This window comes from Orcinus orca, chromosome X, assembly GCF_937001465.1.
Source record: "Orcinus orca chromosome X, mOrcOrc1.1, whole genome shotgun sequence".
Lineage (NCBI taxonomy): Eukaryota > Metazoa > Chordata > Mammalia > Artiodactyla > Delphinidae > Orcinus > Orcinus orca.
The window spans coordinates 65,297,355-65,320,144 of record NC_064580.1 but is presented as its reverse complement, the minus strand read 5'-3'; the positions used below and the strand labels follow the sequence as shown (position 1 = coordinate 65,320,144).

The following is a 22,790-nucleotide window of genomic DNA, read 5'->3' as shown; positions in this document are numbered from 1 at the left end:
TCTTTTGTGTTTCCATACAAATTGTGAAATTTTTTGATCTAGTTCTGTGAAAAATGCCATTGGTATACAGATTGCATTGAATCTCTAGATTGCTTTTGGTAGTATAGTCATTTTCACAATAATGATTCTTCCAATCCAAGAACATGGTATATCTCTCCATCTATTTGTATCATCTTTAATTTCTTTCATCAGTGTCTTACAGTTTCCTGCATACAGGTCTTTTGTCTCATTACATAGGTTTATTCCTAGGAATTTTATTTGTTTTGTTGCAATGGTAAATGGGAGTGCTTCCTTAATTTCTCTTTCAGATTTTTCATAATTAGTGTATAGGAATGCTAGAGATTTCTGTGCATTAATTTTGTATCCTGCTACTTTACCAAATTTGTTGATTAGCTCTGGTAGTTTTCTGCTAGCATCTTTAGGATTCTCTGTGTATAGTCTGCAAGTAGTGACAGTTTTACTTGTTTTCCGATTTGGATTCCTTTTCTTTCTTTTTCTTGTCTGATTGCTGTGCCTAAGACTTCCAAACATATGTTGAATAATAGTGGTGAGAATGGGGAACCCTGTCTTGTTTCTGATCTTAGTGGAAATGGTTTCTGTTTTTCACCATTGCGAACAATGTTATCTGTCGGTTTGTCATATATGGCCTTTCTTATGTTTAGGTACATTCCTTCTCTGCCTGCTTTCTGGAGGATTTTTATCATAAATGGTTATTGAACTTTGTAGAAAGCTTTTTCTGCATCTATTGAGATGATTATATGTTTTTTCTCCTTCAGTTTGTTAATATGGTATATCACGTTGATGGATTTGCGTATATTGAAGAATCCTTGCATTCCTGAGATAAATCCCACTTGATCGTGGTGTATGATCCTTTTAATGTGCTGTTGGATTCTATTTGCTAGTGTTTTGTTGAGGATTTTTGCATCTATGTTCATCAGTGATATTGTCCTGTAGTTTTCCTTTTTTGTGACATCTTTATCTGGTTTTGGTATCAGGGTATTCGCGACCTCGTAGAATGAGTTTGGGAGTGTTCATCCCTCTGCTGTATTTTGGAAAACTCTGAGAAGTATAGGTGTTAGCTCTTTTCTAAATGTTTGGTAGAATTCACCTGTGAAGCCATCTGGTCCTGGGCTTTTGTTTGTTAGAAGGTTTTTAATCACAGTTCAACTTAGTGCTTGTGATTGGTCTGTGTATATTTTCTGTTCCTTCCTGGCTCAGTTTCGGAAAGTTGTGCTTTTCTAGGAATTTGTCCATTTCTTCCAGGTTGTCCATTTTATTGGCATATACTTGATTGTATTAGTCTCTCATGATCCTTTGTGTTTCTGCAGTGTCAGTGGTTACTTCTCCTTTTTCATTTCTAATTCTATTGATTTGAGTCTTCTCCTTTTTTTCTTGATGAATCTGGCTAATGGCTTATCAATTTTGTTTATCTTCTGAAAGAACCAGTTTTTAGTTTTATTGATCTTTGCTATTGTTTCCTTCATTTCTGATCTGATCTTTATGATTTCTTTCCTTCTGCTAACTTTGAGGGGTTTTTGTTCTTCTTTCTTTAATTGCTTTAGGTGTAAGGTTAGGTTGTTGATTTGAGATGTTTCTTGTTTCTTGAGGTAGGATTGTGTTGCTATAAACTTCCCTCTTAGAACTGCTTTTGCTGAATCCCATAGGTTTTGGGTTGTAAAGTTTTCATTGCCATTTGTTTCTAGGTATCTTTTGATTTCCTCTTTGTCTTCTTTAGTGATCTCTTGGTTATTTAGTAGTGTATTGTTTAGGCTCCATGTGTTTGTACTTTTTACCTATTTTTCCTGTAATTGATATCTAGTTCCATAGTGTTATGGTCAGAAAAGATACTTGATACCTTTTCAGTTGTCCTTCATTTACCAAGGCTTGATTTGTGACCCCAGATATGATCTATCCTGGAGAATGTTCCATGAACACTTGAGAAGAAAGTGTATTGTGTTGTTCTTGGATGGAATATCCTACAAATATCAATTAAGTCCATTTGTTTAATGTGTCATTTAAACTTGTGTTTCCTTATTTATTTTCATTTTGGTTGATCTGTCCCTTAGTGGAAGTGTGGTGTTGAAGTCCACTACTATTATTGTGTTACTACTGATTTCCCCTTTTATGGCTGTTAGCATTTGCCTTATGTATTGAGGTGCTCCTATGTTGGGTGCATAGGTATTTGCAATTGTTATATTGACTTCTTGGATTGATGCCTTGATCATTAGGTAGTGTCCTTCTTTGTCTCTTGTAATAGTCTTTATTTTAAAGTCTATTTTGAGAAGACCTTCAGGATGGTGGAAGAGTAAGACGTGGAGATTACCTTACTCCCCACAGGTACATAAGAAATAAATCTACATGTGGAACAACTACTACAGAACACCTTCTGAATGCTGTCAGAAGACTTCACACCTCCCAAAAGGTAAGAAACTCCCCGAGCACCTGGGTAGGGCAAAAGGCAAAAGAAAAAACAGAGACAAAAGAATAGGGACGGGACCTGCACCAGTGGGAGAGAGTTGTGAAGGAGTAAAAGCTTCCACACACTATAAAGCCCCTTCACTGGCGGAAATGGGGGTAGGCCGGGGGGAAGCTTCAGAGCCACGGAGGAGAGCATAGCCACAGGCGTGGAGAGGGCAAAGCAGAGAGATTCCTGCACAGAGGCTCAGTGCTGACCAGCACTCACCAGCCCAAGAGGTTTGTCTGCTCATCCACCAGGGCTGGTGGGGGCTGGGATCTGAGGCTTGGGCTTCGGAGGTCAAATCTCAGGGAGAGGACAGGGGTTGGCTGTGTGAACACAGTCTGAAGGAGACTAGTTCACCACAGCTAGCTTGGAGGGAGTCGGGCAATAGTCTGGAACTGCCAAAGAGGCAGAAAACTTTTCCTTGCCTTTTTGTTTTGCGGTACGCGAGGAGAAGGGATTAAGAGCACTGCCTAAATGAGCTCCAGAGATGGGTGCAAGCTGAGGCTCTCAGCATGGACCCCAGAGACAGGCATGGGATGCTAAGGCTGCTGCTGCAGTCACCGAGTAGCCTGTGTGCATGCACAGGTTACTGTCCACACCTCCCTTCCCGGGAGCCTGTGCAGCCCGCCACTGCCAGAGTCCTGTGATCCAGGGACAACTTTCCCGGGAGAACACACGGCACGCCTCAGCCTGTTGCAATGTCATGCTGGCCTCTGCCGCTGCAGGCTCGCCCCACCTTCGGTACCGCTCTCTCCCCCCAGCCTGAGTGAGCCAGAGCCCCATAAACAGCTGCTACTTTGACCCCGTACTGTCTGAGTGAAGAACAGACGCCCTCAGGCGACCTACACGTAAAGGCAGGGGCAAATCCAAAGCTGAACCCCAGTAGCTGTGTGAACAAAGAAGAGAAAGGGAGGCTCCCAGCAGCCTCAGGAGCAGTGGATTAACTCTCCACAGTCAACTTGACGTACCCTGCATCTGTGGAATACCTGAATAGACAACAAATCATTCCAAATTGTGGTAGTGGACGTTGGGAGCAACGATATATATATTTTTTCATTTTTCTCTTTTTGTGAGTGTTTTTGTGTATGCTTCTGTGTGTAATTTTGTCTCTATAACTGCTTTTACCATTTGTCCTAGCGTTCTGTCTGCCCGTTTTCTTTTTTCTTTTTTAAGTATAGTTTTTAATTTTTCTTATTATTGGTGGATTTGCTTTTTGTTTTGGTTGCTGTCCTGTGCCTTTCTTTGTTTCCTTTTTGAATTACTTTTTAATTTTTTGACTTATTTATTTATTTTTTTTGCGGTACGCAGGCCTCTCACTGTTGTGGCCTCTCCCGTTGAGGAGCACAGGCTCCAGACACGCAGGCTCAGCGGCCATGGCTCATGGGCCTAGCCACTCCACAGCATGTGGCATCTTCCCGGACCGGGGCATGAACCTGTGTCCCCTGCATCGGCAGGCCGACTCTCAACCACTGCGCCACAAGGAAGGCCCCTAATTTTTTTATTTTTAATAACTATTTTTTATTTTAATAACTATATTTTATTTTATTATTTCTTTTTCTTTCTTTCATTTTTTCTCCTTTTTATTCTGAGCTGTGTGGATGCCAGGATCTTGGTGCTCCAGTAAGGTGTCAGGCCTGTGCCTCTGAGGTGGGAGAGCCGAGTTCAGGACATTGGTCCACCAGGGACCTCCCAGCTCCACATAATATCAAACACCGAAAGCTGTCCCAGAGATCTCCATCTCAGCGCCAGTACCCAGCTACACTCAATGACCAGCAAGCTACATGCTGGATGCACTATGCCAAACAACTAGCAAGACAGGAACACAAGCCCACCCATTAACAGAGGTGCTGCATAAAATCATAATAAGGTCACAGACACCCCAAAACACCACCAGATGCAGACCTCCCCACCAGAAAGACAAAATCCAGCCTTATCCACCAGAACACAGGCACTAGTCCCCTCCACCAGGAAGCCTACACAATCCACTGAACCAACCTTAGCCACTAGGGGCAGATAGCAGAAAAACTGGGCACTACAGACTTGTAGCCTGCAAAAAGGAGACCCCAAACATAGTAAGTTAAGCAAAATGAGAAGACAAGCAAACGCACAGCAGATGTGAAGGAGTGAGGTAAAAACCCACCAGACCTAACAAATGAAGAGGAAATAGGCAGTCTACCTGAAAAAGAATTCAGAGTAATGATAGTAAAGATGATCCAAAATCTTGGAAATAGAATGGAGAAAGTACCAGAACATTTAAAAAGGACCTAGAAGAACTAAAGAGCAAACAATGATGAACAGCATAATAAATAAAATAAAAAATTCTCTAGAAGGAATCAATAGCAGGATAACTAAGGCAGAAGAACGGATAAGTGACCTGGAAGATAAAATAATGGAACTAACTACTGCAGAAGAAAATAAAGATAAAGAATGAAAGGAATTGAGGACAGTCTCAGAGACCTCTGGGACAACATTAAACGCACTAACATTCGAATTATAGGGGTCCTAGAAGAAGAAGAGAAAAAGAAAGGGAGTGAGAAAATATTTGAAGAGATTATAGTTGAAAACTTCCCTAATATGGGAAAGGAAATAGTTAATCAAGTCCAGGAAGTGCAGAGAGTACCATACAGGATAAATCCAAGGAGAAACACCAAGACACATATTAATCAAACTATCAAAAATTAAATACAAAGAAAAAATATTAAAAGCAGCAAGGGATTAGCAATATATAACATACAAGGGAATCTTATATAGGTTAACAACTGATGTTTCAGCAAAAAGTCTGAAAGCCAGAAGGGAGTGGCGGGACATATTTAAAGTGATGAAAGCGAAAAACCTACACCCAAGATTACTCTATCCAGGAAGAATCTCATTCAGATTCGACAGAGAAATTAAAACCTTTACAAGCAAGCAAAAGCTAAGAGAATTCAGGGCTTCCCTTGTGGCGCAGTGGTTGAGAGTCTCGTGCCGATGCAGGGGACACGGGTTCATGTCCCAGTCTGGGAAGATCCCACATGCCGCAGAGCGGCTAGTCCCGTAAGCCATGGCCGCTGAGCCTGCGCGTCCGGAGCCTGTGCTCCGCAATGGGAGAGGCCACAACAGTGAGAGGTCCGTGTACCGCAAAAAAAAAAAAAAAAAAAGCTAAGAGAATTCACCACCACCAAACCAGCTTTACGACAAATGCTAAAGGAACTTCTCTAGGCAGGAAACACGAGAAGGGAAAGATCTACAATAACAAACCCGAAACAGTTAAGAAAATGGTAATAGGAACATACATATCGATAATTACCTTAAATGTAAGTGGATTAAATGCTCGAACCAACACACATAGACTGGCTGAATGGATACCAAAACAAGACCCATACATATGCTGTATACAAAAGGCCCACTTCAGACATAGGGACACCTAACAGACTGAAAGTGAGGACATGGAAAAAGATGTTCCATGCAAATGGAAATCAAAAAAAAGCTGGAGTAGCAATTCTCATATCAGACAAAAGAGGCTTTAAGATAAACACTATTACAAGAGACAAAGAAGGACCCTACATAATGATCAAGGGATCAATCCAAGAAGAAGATATAACAATTGTAAATATTTATGCACCCAACATAGGAGCACCTCAATACAGAAGGCAAATGCTAACAGCCATAAAAGGGGAAATCAACAGTAACACACTCATAGTAGGGGACTTTAACACCACAGTATCACCAATGGAGAGATCATCCAAAATGAAAATATATAAGGAAACACAAGCTTTAAATGACACATTAAACAACATGGACTTAATTGATATTTATAGGACATTCCATCCATAAAAAACACAATACACTTTCTTCTCAAGTGCTCATGGAAGAGTCTCCAGGATAGATCATATATTGGGTGACAAATCAAGCCTTGGTAAATTTCAGATATTTGAAATCATATCAAGTGTCTTTTCCAACCACAGTTCTATGAGACTATATATCAATTACAGGAAAAAATCTATAAAACATACAAACACATGGAGGCTAAGCAACATACCACTTAATAACCAAGAAATCACTGAAGAAATCAAACAGGAAATCAAAAAATACCTAGAATCAAATGACAATGAAAACACAGTGACCCAGAATCTGTGGGATACAGCAAAAGCACTTCTAAGAGAGAAGTTTATAGCAATGCAGTACTACCTAAGAAACAAGAAACATCTGAAATAAACAACCTAACCTTACACATAAAGCAATTAGAGAAAGAAAAACAAAATAACCCGAAGGTAACAGAAGGAAGGAAATCATAAAGATCATATCAGAAATAAATGAAAAAGAAATGAAGAAAACAGTATCAAAGATCAATAAAACAGAAAGCTCTTTCTTTGAGAAGATAAACAAATTGATAAACCATTAACCAGACTGATCAAGAAAAAAGGGGGAAGACTCAAATCAATAGAATTAGACATGAAAAAGAAGTAACCTCTGACACTGCAGAAACACAAAGGATCATGGGAAATTACTACAAGCAACTATATGCCAATAAATTGGACAACCTGGAAGAAATGGACAAATGCTTAGAAAAGCACAACCTTCCTATACTGAACCAGGAGGGAATAGAAAATATACACAGACCAATCACAAGCACTGAAATTGAAGCTGTGATTTAAAAATCTTACAACAAACGAAAGTCCAGGACCAGATGGCTTCACAGGCGAATTGTATCAAACATTTAGAGAAGAGCTAACAGCTCTCCTTCTCTAACTGTTCCAAAATATAGCAGAGGGAGGAACACTCCGAAACTCATTCTATGAGGCCACCCCTGATACCAGAACCAGACAAGGATGTCACAAAGAAAGAAAACTATAGGCCAATATCACTGATGAACATAGATGGAAAAATCCTCAGCAAAATACTAGGAACATAATCCAACAGCACATTAAAAGGATCATACACCATGATCAAGTGGGATATATCCCAGGAATGCAAGGATTCTTCAATATACGCAAATCAATCAATGTGATACATCATATTAATAAAGTGAAGAATAAAAACCATATGATCATGTCAATAGATGCAGAAAAAGCTTTTGACAAAATTCAGCACCCATTTATGATAAAAACCCTCCAGAAAGTAGGCATAGGGGGAACTTTTCTCAACTTAATAAAGGCCATATATGACAAACCCACAGGCAACATCGTCCACAATGGTGAAAAACTGAAACCATTTCCACTAAGATCAGGAACAAGACAAGGTTGCCCGACCTCACCACTATTATTGAACATTTTTTGGGAAGTTTTAGCCACAGAAATCAGAGAAGAAAATGAAATACAAGGAATCCAAATCGGAAAAGAAGAAGTAAAGCTGTCACTGTTTGCAGATCACAAGATACTATGCATAGAGAAGCCTAAAGATGCTACCAGAAAACTACTAGTCCTAATCAATGAGTTTGGTAAAGTATCAGGATACAAAATTAATGCATTCCTATACACTAATGATGAAAAATCTGAAAGAGAAATTAAGGAAGCACTGCCATTTATCATTGCAACAAAAAGGATGAAATACCTAGGAATAAACCTACCTAATGAGACAAAAGATCTGTACGCAGAAAATTACAAGACCCTGATGAAAGAAATTAAAGATGATACAAACAGTTGGAGAGATATACCATGTTCTTGGATTGGAAGAATCAACATTGTGAACATGACTGTACTCCCCAAAACAATCTATGTGTTCGAATGCAATCCCAGTCAAAATGCCACTGGCGTTTTTCACAGAACTAGAACAAAAAATTTCACAATTTTTATGGAAACACTAAAGACCCCGAATAGCCAAAACATTCTTGAAAAAGAACAAAAGAGCTGGAGGAATCAGGCTCCCAGACATCAGACTATACTACAAAGCTACAGTAATCAAGACAGTATGGTACTCGCATAGAAACAGAAATATAAATCAGTGGAACAGGATAAAAAGCCCAGAGATAAACCCACGCACATATGGTCACCTTATCTTTGATAAAGGAGGCAAGAATATGCAGTGGAGAAAAAGCCTCTTCAGTAAGTGGTGCTGGGAAAACTGGAGAGCTACATGTAAAAGAATGAAATTATAACACTCCCTAACACCGTGCACAAAAATGAACTCAAAATGAATTAAAGACCTAGATGTGAGGCCAGACACTATAAAACTCTTAGAGGAAAGCATAGGCAGAACACTCTACGACATAAATCACAGCAAGATCCTTTTTCACCCACCTCCTAGAGAAATGGACATAAAAACAAAAATAAACAAATGGGACCTAATGAAACTTCAAAGCTTTTGCACAGCAAAGGAAACCATAAATAAGACCAAAAGACAACCCTCAGAATGGGAGAAAATACTTGCAAATGAAGCAACTCACAAAGGATTAATCTCCAAAATTTACAAGTAGCTCATGCAGCTCAATATCAAAAAAACAAACAACCCAATCCAAAAATGGGCAGAAGACCTAAGTAGACATTGCACCATAGAAGATGCACAGATTGCCTACAAATATATGAAAGGATGCTCAACATCACTAATCATTAGCAAAATGTAAATGAAAACTACAATGAGGTATCACCTCACACCAGTCAGAATGGCCATCATGAAAAAATCTACAAACAATTAATGCTGGAGAGGATGTGGAGAAAAGGGAACCCTCTTGTGCTGTTGGTGGGAATGTAAATTGATACAGCCAGTATGGAGAACAGTATGGAGTTTCATTAAAAAACTAAAAATAGAATTACCATATGACCCAGCAATCCCATTACTGGGCACATACCATGAGAAAACCATAATTGCAAAAGAGTCATGTACCACAATGCTTATTCTTGCTCTATTTACAATAGGCAGGACCTGGAAGCAACCCAAGTGTCCATTGACAGATGAATGAATAAAGAAGATGTGGCACATATATACAATGGCATATTACTCAGCCATGAGAAGAAATGAAATTGAGTTATTTTTAGTGAGGTGAATGGTCCTAGAGTCTGCAACACAGTGAAGTAAGTTAGAAAGAGAAAAACAAATATCATATGCTAACACCCGTATATGGAATCTTAAAAAGAAAAAAATGGGTGTGAAGAACATAGGGACAGGATGGGAATAAATATGCAGACCTAATAGAGAATGGACTTGAGGGCACGGGGACAGGGAAGGCTAAGCTCGGAGAAAGTGAGAGAGTGGCATGGATATATATACACTACCAAATTTAAAATTAATAGGTAGTGGAAAGCAGCCACACAGCACAGGGAGAGGGGCTCGGTGCTCTGTGACCACCTAGAGGGGTGGGATAGGGTGGGTGGGAGGGAGGGAGATGCAAAAGGGAAGAGATATGGGGAGATATATATATATATATATATATATATATATATGCATAGCTGTTTTACTTCATTATAAAGAAGAAACTAACACCATTGTAAAGCAATTATACTCCAATAAAGATATTTTTAAAAAATTAAAATATAAAATCCATTTTGTCTGATATGACAGTTGCTACTCCAGCTTTCTTTTGATTTCCATTTACGTGGAATATCTTTTTCCATCCCCTCACTTTCAGTCTATGTGTCTGTATGTCTGAAGTGGTTCCCTTGTAGACAGCATATATACTGGTCTTGTTTTTGTATTTATTTAGTCAGTCTGTGTCTTTTGGTTGGTGCATCTAATCCATTTACATTTAAGGTAGTTATCGATATATATGTTCCTATTACCATTTTCTTAATTGTTTCGGGTTTGTTTTTGTAGGTCTTTTCCTTCTCTTGTGTTTCCTGCCTGGAGAAGTTCCTTTAGCATTTGTTTTAAAGCTGGTTTGGTGGTTCTGCATTCTCTTAGCTTTTGCTTCTGTGAATGTTGTAATTTCTCCTTCGAATCTGAATGTGATCCTTGCTGGGTAGAGTAATCTTGGTTGTAGATTTTTCCCTTTCATGACTTTAAATATGTCCCGCCACTCCTTTCTGACTTGCAGAGTTTCTGCTGAAAGATCAGCTACTAACCTTATGGAGATTCCCTTGTGTGTTATTTGTTGTTTTTCCCTTGTTGCTTTTAATAGTTTTTCTTTGTATTTAATTTTTGATAGTGTGATTAATATGTGTCTTGGCGTGTTTCTCCTTGGATTTATGCTGTGTGGGACTCTGTGCAATTCCTGGACTTGATTGACTACTTCCTTTCCCATATTTCGGAAGTTTTCAACTGTAATCTCTTCAAATATTTTCTCAGTCCCTATTTTTTTCTCTTCTTCTGGGATCCATATATTTCTAATGTTCGTGCATTCAATGTTGTCCCAGAGGTCTCTGAGACTGTCCTTAATTCTTTTCGTTCTTTTTTCTTTATTCTGCTCTGTGGTAGTTATTTCCACTATTTTATCTTCCAGGTTATTTATCTGTTCTTCTGCCTCAGTTATTCTGCTATTGATTCCTTCTGGAGAATTTTTTATTTCATTTATTGTGTTGTTCACCATTGTTTTTTGCTCTTTAGTTCTTCTAGGTACTTGTTAAATGTTTCTTGTATTTTCTCCATTCTATTTCCAAGTTTTTTGATTATCTTTACCATCATTACTCTGAATTATTTTTCAGATAGAGAGCCTATTTCCTATTCATTTGTTTGGCCTCTTGGGTTTTTACCTTGCTCCTTCATCTGCTGTGTATTTCTCTGTCTTCTCATTTCCTTAACTTACTGTGTTTGGCGTCTCCTTTTTGCAGGCTGCAGGTTTGTAGTTCCCGTTGTTTTTGTTGTCTGCCCCCATTGGTTGGTTCAGTAGGTTGTGTAGGCTTCCTGGTGGAAGGAACTGTTGCCTGTGTTCTGGTGGATGAGGCTGTATATTTCTGGTGGGAAGGACTGCATCCAGTGGTGTGTTTTGGGGGTCTTTAAACTTATTTTGATTTTAGGAAGCCTCTGTGCTAATGGATGGGGTTGTGTTCCTGTCTTGCTAGTTGATTGGCCTAGGGTGTCCAGCACTGTAGCTTGCTGCTCGTTGAATGGAGCTGGGTCTTAGAGTTGAGATGGAGATCTCTGTAAGAGCTTTTGCGGTTTGATAGTACGTGGAGCTGGGAGGTCTCTGGTGGACCAATGTCCTGAACTTGGCTCTCCCACCTCAGAGGGTCAGGCCTGACACCCAGCTGGAGCATGAAGACCCTGTCAGCTACACAGCTCAGAAGAAAAGGGAGGGGGAAAAAAGAAACAAAAATAAAATAAACTTATTAAAATAAAAAATTTCATAAAGTATTAAAAATAAAGAAATAAAAAAGTAATAGAAAGAAGAGAGCAACTAAACCAAAAAACAAATCCACCAGTGATAACAAGTGCTAAAAACTATACTAAAAACAAAACAAAACAAGAAAAACGGACAGGCAGAACCCTAGAACAAATTGTAAAAGGCAAGCTGTCCAGACCAAATCACACAAAGAAGCATACACATACACAGCCATAAAAAGAGAAAAAGGAAATATATATATATATATATATATTTAAAAAAGGAAGACAGCAACCGAATCAATAAACTCTACCAATGATAGTAAGCTCTATAAACTAAACTAAGATAAAGATAAAACCAGATAGAAATTAGATGCAGAAAGCAAACCCCAGTCTACAGTTGCGCTCAACGTTCACCACCTCAGTTTTGGGATGATTCATTATTTAGGTATTCCACAGATGCAGTGTACATCAAGTTGATTGTGGAGATTTAATCTGCTACTCCTGAGGCTGCTGGTAGAAATTTCCCTGTCTCTTCTTTGTTCGCACAGCTCCTGGCACTCATCTTTGGATTTGACCCTTCCTGTGCATGTAGGTCGCCTGAGGGCATCTGTTCCCCGCCCAGACAGGATGGAGTTAAAGTAGTAGCATGATAGGGGGTTCTGGCTCACTCAGGCTGGGGCGAGGGAGGGGTACGCCATGAGTGGTGATTCTGCAGCGGCAGAGGCCAGCGTGTCATTGCAACAGCCTGAGGCGTGCCGTGTGTTCTCCTGGGTAAATTGTCCCTGGATCTCGGGACCCTGGCGGTGGTGGGCTGCATGAGCTCCTGGGAAGTGTGGATAGTGACCTGTGCTTGCACACAGGCTTCTTGGTGGCTGCAGCAGCAACCTTAGCATCTCATGCCCATCTCTGGGGTCTGTGCTGATAGCCAAGGCTCGTGCCCATCTCTGGAGCTTGTTTAGGCGGTGCTCTGAATCCCCTCTCCTCACGCACCCTGAAACAATGGTCTCTTGCCTCTTAGGCAGTTCCAGACTTTTTCCCGGACTCCCTCCCAGCTACCTGTGGCGCACTAGCCCCCTTCAGGCTGTGTTCACACAGCCAACCCCAGTCCTCTCCCTGGGATCTGACCTCCGAAGCCCGAGCCTCAGCTCCCAGCCCCCACCGCTCCGGTGGGTGAGCAGACAAGCCTCTCAGGCTGGTGAGTGCTGGTTGACACCGATCCTCTGTGCCGGAATCTCTCCGCTTTGCCCTCTGCATTCCAGTTGATGCGCTCTCCTCCGTGGCTCCAAAGCTTCCCTCCCCCTCCCACCCCCTGTCTCTGCCAGTGAAGGGGTTTCCTAGTGTGTGGAAACATTTCCTCCTTCACCTTTCCCTCCCAGAGGTGCAGGTCCCATCCCTATTCTTTTGTCTCTGTTTTTTCTTTTTCCCTACCCAGGTACGTGGGGAGTTTCTTGCCTTTTGGGAAGTCTGAGATCTTCTGCCTGCGTTTAGTACGTGTTGTGTAGGAGTTGTTCCACATGTAGATGTATTTTTGATGTATTTGTGGGGCGAAGGTGATCTCCACATCTCATTCCTCTGCTGTCTTCTCAATGCCCCATATTTTGTATTTTCAACATTTCAAGTTAGCATTTGTTTGTTAACTTCTTTTCTAAATGTAAAATATTTTAAAATAAGTATTTTCTGAAGTTCTACTTAAAGTTTAAGTAGAACTTTAAACTCATTAGTTTTAACTACCATCTCAGTACAAGAAAATTTTATATTAGTAATAGTTATAAAAATTATTAAAGTGATTTGAAATAGTATCTGTAACTCTGGGTCTGATTATGATGTTAAAGAAGATCTTAATTAATTGAGGGTACTGGTTAATGTTAATGAATGGAATCATTTTATTTCATCTTACTGTTACCTTCCAACTGTTGGATACTGAAAGAAAAGTAGGAGGTGGATGCTCATTTTAAATAATTTAGCTTTAGTGTGCCATGTCAGAATAAGTTGAAATATCAAATGAATGCTTGCAGTGAACTTTCTCAAAAATCTATAGTGATAAATTCTTTGTTTTCTGTGTTTTAAGTCCAATTTAAAAGCTTCTGAGAAACATATAAAAACATATTCGGTTTCATTAGTAATTAGGGAAATACTAATTTAAACAAAAAGCACATTGTACCCTTAAAAGTAGCAACAACTAAAACTTATTAATATCCAGCGTTGTTGAGGATATGGAGACCTGGCACCCTGGTACACTGTTGGTTGGTGTATATGCTGTTGGAGCATTTTTGGAAGATAGTTGGGCAATTTCTATCAAAGGATAAACATATGCTTACCTTTTAACTCATCAGTGTGCTTCTAGGAATCCTTCTTACAGAAATGCATGGGTTTACATAAGTCACATATACAATGATATTTTATTTCAACATTGTTTATAGTAGCAAAAGTTTTAATTAATATCTATCAGTAGAGGAATGGATAAGATAAATATGATATATTCTTAGTATCACACAACTGTTGAAAATAATGAGGTAGGTTTCTGTTACTGTCATGAACAATCTCCAGGTTGTGTTAAGTGAAAAAAGCAACTTACAAACGAATATGTATAGTATGGCCCCACTTCTGTTGGAAAAAAAAAGTGTTTGTTTAGGCACATAAATGCGTCAGAAAAAGTCTAGGATAATAACACAACAAATTGTTCATGGTGATTAGCTCTGGGAAAGGAAATGGAGCAGGCATGAGGGGGTGATAAAAGGAGTTACAATGTTTTACTTTTAATGCCTTTATGTCTTTACTATTCTTTGAATTGTTAAATATGAACATGCATGTCTATGTGTGTATGTATAAATCTGCTCCAGGATGCTGTCCTCTTCCATAATACCATTTACTACAACCTCTTATATGGAAACATCAATGCTTCACCAGAGGAAGTGTATGCAGTGGCAAAATTAGCTGGACTACATGATGCAATTCTTCGAATGCCACATGGATATGATACCCAAGTAGGGGAACGAGGACTCAAGCTTTCAGGTAATCAAAGATTTTAGACCTGGCCCCCACTTATATACTCCCTTCACACTTTAATTTGTCAGGGCCATTTACTAGAAAATGTAATGACAGAGTACAAACATAGTGCTCATCCAGTCTCTTTTGACAAATTCCCGTTTCCTGCCTGTCACTGTAAACAATTCAGCTTGCTAGAAGTAACTGTTCTCAAATCATGCAAGTCTCTTTCTTTCACTTGAAGCTGCAAACACTGTAAGTGCTTAATAGTAAGTTACTGATACATGTTGAGATCAGTGTTAACTTATTATCCGTAATCTTAATATTAAAAGCCAAGGTCATTATTCGCATGGGAAAGAAGTAAGAGTAGGGACAAGAAATTTGATAGTAAATAGTGTATCTCCTCATAATTTCCTAGATCATTATGGGATGTTTTCAATACTTTAGACCTCCTTATACTTCCTTACAGCCAACTTCATTTTCATGTCTTTGTTGGTTCAGTGGCCAAGTAAATTTTAGGGCTTGCACATTTTAACTTAAGTGGTTAATTATGAGATGATTACTATGTTTAATAATGGATCATCCTAAAATGACTGAATTTTTTTGAGGATCCATAAAAATGTTTCTTTGCCCTAAATTATTTGAATTCTAAAAGTATAATGATATCTAATGCCTGAAAGTATTAATGTAACTCATAAACATACTGCATCCTTTACATTTACTCTTCATTCTAGTTTAGTTTGGGTAGGAAATGTATAGATTAGGGATGAGGGTAAGGAAAAAGAAAATGAAGAATACTCCACATGAATTTTAATGAATCCCTGTTCCTCTTCATTGTAAGCTGGCTTCAGTTATTCACAACATTGATTAGGTACAAGCTGTGTGCAAGCAGCTGTGCTAAATGATTTGGGAGTTAAAAAGATGAAGCATCAAGGGACCTACTCTCAAGGAATTTAGAGTCTATTAGAAAGTTTTGATCTAGGTTTAGAAAATACTAAGCAAAGATTATTTTCAAGTTTAGGTGGTTTGTAGTAGCTATTTAGTCATTACCTGATAGTATAAGATGCCTGCTTCATTCCAGTCCACCTTTATACTTTACCATTGCTCTTCATAGGACTTTGCAATTAACTAGCCCACACCCCAGATTATTTATCCGTTGGGCTAATTCTAGAGATACCCAATTTGTCACGTAATACAGACTAGCCCTCTCAAACATGACTTTGCTTCAGTTAGCTATGCTGCATCCCATTTTTCAATCACTTTGTTCCTCTCTGCATGCCTTTGGGGATAGGAATGTTTAACAAAATTTTATTCTTATCTAATACCCATTGCCTTACAACCAGGCCTCTCAAAATGAGCAATATATTATTTAGCACCTATGCAAATAATTTCGGTAGAGAACAAACAAATGTTTCTTTTCCAAATTCTATTGAATAGAATTGAAACTGGGTTGGTTTCCACTTGAAATTTGGGAAACATGTGTAAACTAGTTCTTCCTCTGAGTATCTAGTTCTTTTAGGAGCTTTCTGCTGCTGAGTTGCTAGGTGGGTAAGCAGATTGTTCTGGCATACTGCCTGTCTTGACAGGAGAATTTTGAACTTACAAAATGAGGAAGAGTGTGGATCGTATGAATATAAACGTATTCACTAATATTAGACATAAGGAGCCCCTCTTACAGGTTGAAGATAATAATTGAAGAACAGATAAAAGTGAAATAATACTTGTGTACCAGATAATCAACAGGTAGAGCTTGTTTTCTGAAGAGGTTACTGATGCTAAAAAGTACAGGTTTTTTCAGACATTGATAAATTAATGGATAATGAACAAGAAAAGGAGCCAAAAGGGACATATTGAGCAAAGCACCATCTTTTGTACTTCCAACCATAGTTTTATGTAAGATTGATGGCCTTAGACCTTCAGGAGTCCCAGTGGAGAAAGAAACATTCTTTTCTTTTCTCTAGAATAAATTTAAGAGTAATTATGGGTTTGTACATTATGAAAGGAAGAGCATTGGACTGGGAATAGTCAGGGGTAATTAGTCGGTTCTAGCAGATTTTGCTAGAACTTGCCTGTGACTTTGAGCAAATTACTTAACCTTTCTGGGCTTCTGTTTCCTTTCTGTTTTAAAATTCTGCTATGCTAGAGTCCTATAGCAAATAACTAAGGTGAAATAAGAGGTCCTAATTTGTAGCCTTAACTTTGAAGAGTGCTGTGAAAATAATAGCTTTCTGTCAAAAAAAAAAGTCTTTAAGAATACTGGCTGAATGGTACTTTTTTATGTTAAGAAATAAATTTAGATATTCATAGTTTCATGTCTTCAAGTTTTCAGGCTTCAGATATTGAATTTGGTTTTGGCTTTGTTGATTCTCTAATATTGAAATTTTTCTCTCTGAGGTTGCTCTTCATTGGGAATTAATATAAAGTACATATAAAGTAACATGTCATGAGCATATTTCTGGTGAGGGAGGTAATTCTGGAATCAAAGTTGTCACCTCCCCTCCTTGTTCTTTTCGCCTGCCATGAAGTCAGAATTCAGAATCACATTTATGTTCCAGGGAATATAGTTTGTCAAAGGATATTATATATGAACATAAACTCTTATAGCTGAGTAAAATGATCAGTAATCAGTAAAGATAAATGTTGAAGGTATTATTTGGTAGTTGTAATTAATGGAAATACTAGAAATATAAAATATGTATGTTATGCTCTCTTAAACTAAAAATTTTCTTTACTAGGAGGAGAAAAGCAAAGAGTAGCAATTGCAAGAGCCATTTTGAAGGACCCCCCAGTCATTCTCTATGATGAAGCTACTTCATCATTAGATTCAATTACTGAAGAGGTAAATGATCGTGAAAGCATAAAACTCTTTAATTCAAATTGCTTAACTTTTTTCCTTGGAAGTTTCAGTAAAATAGCTACATTCTTTCATATTTTGAATGAACTTCAATAGAAGGTTCTGTAGAGCCAAATACCTAGCCCTTTTCCCCAATGTAGGAAGTGTTGATAGTAAGAATGCCAGGTTGCATTATATTATCACACTGTTAAGTCCATTTGCAAATATTATCTCTTTTTGAAACTGTGTGTGACACGTTATGCTCTTGTTGTATTACCTTTTCATCTTGCAAAGCTGTGGGAATCAACTAACCTGCTGACAAAGGAAGGTTTTAGTCTTTCTGCTTTTTGCCACTTAACATTCATTAAAATAGGTCTTATAAATGATTGTGACACGGTACACACCAGAAAGCCTTTCACTTATCATGGAGCAACTCACTAAGATGCAAATTAGGCACACACAGCCTGCGGTTCTGGTATCAGTGTATATTCATTTCATAACAAGTATTGTGAAGCACCAAGATGTTGTGACACTGACATCATGGTACTACCCAGCAACTACATTAAACATCATAACATCTTTGTATTAAATACCAAACTCTTAACAGCAATCATAATTTCATGAATGAATCCCCTTAATCTAAAACTGAAGATAGACTGATGTAATTTGTCAGTTGCCTCCATTCACCTACGTTTTACTTGAATATATAGTAAAACCCTATTGTTGAAGGATAGGCCTAATTTCAGCTTTAGAGCATATATGACATATATTTGCATATGGAGTTAAGTTTCAGGGCACATTACTTGATCTGCCATATGTTTAAAACAGCTTAATTTCTAAGTCAGTTGTTTAGCATGAGGATTTGTTATATTTATTTAGAAAATTTTAATTTTATTTATTTTTCATGAAAAGGCATTTTATTTTAAATATAGCACTGTGTACATGTCAATCCCAAACTCCCAATCTATCCCTCCCCCCACCCGGCCCCCATGATAACCATAAGTTCATTCTCTAAGTCTGTGAGTCCATTTCTGTCTTGTAAACAAGTTCATTTGTATCATTTTTTTTTATATTCCACATGTAAGCAATATCATATGATATTTTTCTTTTTCTGTCTGACTTAACTTCACTTAGTATGAAGTATAATCTCCAAGTCCATCCATGCTGCTGCAAATGGCATTATTTCAGTCTTTTTAATGGCTGAGTAATATTGCATTGGATATATATACCACATCTTCTTTATCCATTCATCTGTTGATGGACACTTAGGTTGCTTTCATGTTTTGGCTATTGTAAACAGTACAGCAGTGAACAGTGGGGTGCATGTATCATTTCAAATTATGGTTTTCTCCAGATATATGCCCAAGAGTGGGATTGCTGAATCATAGGGTAGCTCTATTTTTAGTATTTTAAGGAACCTCCATACTGTTCTCCATAGTGGCCATACTATTTTACATTCCCACCAACAGTGTAAGAGGGTTCCCTTTTCTCCACACCCTATCTAGCATTTATTGTTTGCAGATTTTTTGATGATGGCCATTCTGACTGGTATGAGGTGATATCTCATTGTAGTTTTGATTTGCACTTCTCTAATAATTAGCGATGTTGAGCATCTTTTCATGGGCCTCCTGGCCATCTGTATGTCTTTGGAGAAATGTCTCTTTAGGTCCTCTGCCCATTTTTTGATTAGGTTGTTTTTTCAATATTGAGCTGCATGAGCTGTTTGTAAAGTTTGGAGACTAATACCTTGTTTGCAAATATTTTCTCCCAGTCTGTGGGTTGTCTTTTCAGTTTGTTTATGGTTTCCTTTGCTATGCAAAAGCTTTTGAGTTTTATTAGGTCCCAATTGTTTATTTTTGTTTTTATTTCCGTTACCCTGTGAGACAGATTGAAAAAGATATTGCTGTGATTTTTGTCAAAGAGTGTTCTGCCTATGTTTTCCTCTAAGCGTATTATAGTATCCGGTCTTACATTTAGGTCTTTAATCCATTTTGAGTTTATTTTTGTGCATGGTATTAAAGAATATTCTAATTTCAGTTTTTTACATGTAGCTGTCCAGTTTTCCTAGCACTATTTATTGAAGAGACTGTCTTTCCTCCATTTTATAGTCTTGCCTCCTTTGTGGTAGATTAATTGGCCATAGGTGCATGGGTTTATTTCTGGGCTTTCTATCCTTTTGATCTATATTTCTGTTTTTGTGCCAGTACCATACTGTTTTGATGAGTGTAGCTTTGTAGTATAGTCTGAAGTCAGGGAGCCTTGATTCCTCTAGCTCCATTTTTCTTTCTTAAGTTTGCTGTAGATATTTAGGGTCTTTTGTGGCACTGTACCAATTTTAAGATTTTTTTTGTTGTAGTTCTGTGAAAATGCCATTGATAATTAGATAGGCATTGCATCAAAGCTGTAGATTACCTTGGGTAGTATAGTCATTTTGACAATATTGATTCTTCCAATCCAAGAACATGGTAGATCGTTTTTTTAAAACATATTTATTTATTTATTTGTTTAGGCTGCACCAGGACTTAGTTGCAGCAAGTGGGACCTTCATTACAGCATGTGGGATCTTTAGTTGTGGCATGCGGACTTCTTAGGTGCAGCATGCAGACTCTTAGTTATGGCATGCAGGATCTAGTTCCCGACCACGGGTCGAGCCTAGGCCCCCTGCATTGGGAGCATGGAGTGTTACCCACTGGACCACCAGAGAAGTCCCAACATGGTAGATCTTTCCATCTGTGTCATCTTTGATTTCTTTCACTAGCATCTTATAGTTTTCAGAGTACAGGTCTTTTGCCTCCTTAGGTAGGTATATCCCTAGGTATCTTATTCTTGTTGATGTGATGGTAAATGGAATTGTTTCTTTAATTTCTCTTTCTGATCTTTCATTGTTGGTGTATAGAAATTCAACAGATTTCTGTGTATTAATTTTGTATCCTGCAACTTTACCAAATTCATTGATGAGCTCTAGTTGTTTTCTGGTAGCATCTTTAGGATTTTCTACATATAGTATCATGGCATCTGCAAACACTGACAGTTTTACTTCTTCTTTTCTAGTTTGGATTCCTTTTTCTTCTCTGATTGCTGTGGCTAGGACTTCCAAAACTATGTTGAATAAAAGAGGGGAGAGTGGACATCCTTATCTTGTTCCAGATCTTAAAGGAAATGCTTTCAGCTTTTTGCCATTGAGTATGATGTTAGCTGTAGTTTTGTCATATATGGCCTTTATTATGTTGAGGTAGGTTCCCTCTGCGCCCACTTTCTGGAGAGTTTTTACCATAAATGGGTGCTAAGTTTTGTCAAAAACTTTTTTCTGTGTCTATTGAGATGATCATTTGGTTTTTATTCTTCAATTTGTTGATGTGGTGTATCACACTGATTGATTTGCAGATATTGAAAAATCCTTGCATCCCTGGGATAAATCCCACTTGATCATGGTGTATGATACTTTTAATGTATTGTTGGATTCGGTTTGATAGTATTTTGTTGAGGGTTTTTGCGTCTCTGTTCATTAGTGATATTGGCCTGTAATTTTCTTTTTTCGTGGTATGTCTGTCTGGTTTTTGTATAACGGTGATGGCCTCATAGAATGCATTTGGGAGTGTTCCTTCCTCTGCTGTTTTTTGGAATAGTTTCAGAAGAATTGTTCTTAACTCTTCTAAATGTTTGATAGCATTTGCCTGTGAAGACATCAGGTCCTGGACTTCTGTTTGTTGGGAGTTTTTTAATCACATTTTCAATTTCAGTACTTGTGATTCGTCTGTTTATAGTTTCTATTTCTTCCTTGTTCAGTCTTGGGAGATTGTACCTTTCTAAGAATTGTCCATTTCTTCCAAGTTGTACATTTTATTGGCATATAGTTGATTGTAGTAGTCTCTTATGGTCCTTTGGATTTCTGTGGTGTCCATTATAACTTCTCCTTTTTCATTTCTAATTTTATTGATTTCAGCCCTCTCCCTTTTTTTCATGATGAGCCTGGCTAAAGGTTTGTCAATTTTGTTTATCTTTTCAAAGAACCAGCTTTTAGTTTCATTGATCTTTTGTGTTGTTTCCTTCATTTCTATTTCATTTATTTTTGCTCTTATCTTTATGATTTCTTTTGCTAACTTTGGGTTTTGTTTGTTCTCCTTTCTCTAGTTGCCTTAGATGTACATTTAGTTGTTTATTTGTGATTTTTCTTGTTTCCTGAGGTAAGATTGTATTGTTATAAACTTCCTTCTTTGAACTGCTTTTACTGTGTCCCATAGGTTTGGGATCTTTGGGCTTTTGTTTTCATTTGTTTCTAGGTATTTTTTGATTTCCTCTTTGATTTCTTCAGTGATCCATTGGTTGTTTAGTAGCATATTTTTTAGCCTCCACATGTTTATATTTTTTACTTTTTTTTCTTGTAGTTGATTTCTAATCTCATAGCGAGTAGTCAGAAAAGACACTTGATATGATTTCAGTTTTCTTAAATTTACCGAGGCTCACTTTGTGGCCCAGCTTGTGATCAATCCTGGAAAATGTTCCATGTGCACATGAGAAAAACGTGTATTCTGCTGCTTTTGGATGGAATTCTCTATAAGTATCAATTAAGTCCATCTGGTCTAATGTGTCATTTAAGGCCTGTGTCTCCTTGTTGATTTTCTGTCTGGATGATCTGTCCACTGATGAAAATGGTGTGTTAAAGTCCCCCATTATTGTGTTACTATCGATTTCTCCCTTCATGGCTGTTAGTATTTGCCTTATATATTGAGGTTCTCCTATGTTGGATGCATATATATTTACAATTGTTATATCTTCTTCTTGGATTAATCCCTTGATCATTATGTAGTGTCCTTCCCTTTCTCTTGTAACAGTCTTCATTTTAAAGTCTACTTTGTCTGATATGAGTATTGCTACTACAGCTTTCTTTTGATTTCCATTTGTATGGAATACCTTTTTCCATCCCATCACTTTCAGTCTGTATGTGTCCCTAGATCTGAAATGGGTCTCTTATAGACAGCATATATAGGGGTCTTGTTTTTGTATCCATTCAGCCAGTCTGTCTTTTGGTTGGAGCACTTAATCCATTTATGTTTAAGGTAATTATCGTTATGTATGTTCTTATTACCCTTTTGTTAATTGTTTTGGATTTGTTTCTTTAGGTCTTTTTTCTCCCCTTCCTCTTTTGTTCTCTTGTTAATTGATGACTAACCTTAGTGTTGTATTTGGATTCCTTTTTCTTTATTGTGTGTGTATCTATTGTAGATTTGTGGCTTGCAGTTACCATAAGATTTTGATATGGTAGTCTGTATATAAGCAAGGTTGTTTTAAGTTGCTGGTCTTTTAATTTCAAATGCATTTTCAATACCCTGCATTTGTTCT

General features: G+C 37.9%; 1 protein-coding gene across 6 annotated transcripts in view; it reads left to right on the top strand.

The window, feature by feature from the left end:
- Positions 1-22,790, top strand: part of ABCB7 (ATP binding cassette subfamily B member 7) — a 139,941-nt gene that overhangs the window by 99,176 nt on the left and 17,975 nt on the right. For 4 of the 6 annotated variants that reach the window (XM_004283812.4, XM_004283813.4, XM_004283814.4 and 1 more), the window contains 2 exons: positions 14,473-14,644; positions 17,353-17,456. The exons of 1 other annotated variant lie outside the window; for it this stretch is intronic. In XM_004283812.4, coding sequence (XP_004283860.1) covers positions 14,473-14,644; positions 17,353-17,456 — 276 coding nt within the window. The remainder of the gene's footprint in view (positions 1-14,472; positions 14,645-17,352; positions 17,457-22,790) is intronic. One more of the 6 variants, XM_049705088.1, reaches the window with a different exon arrangement.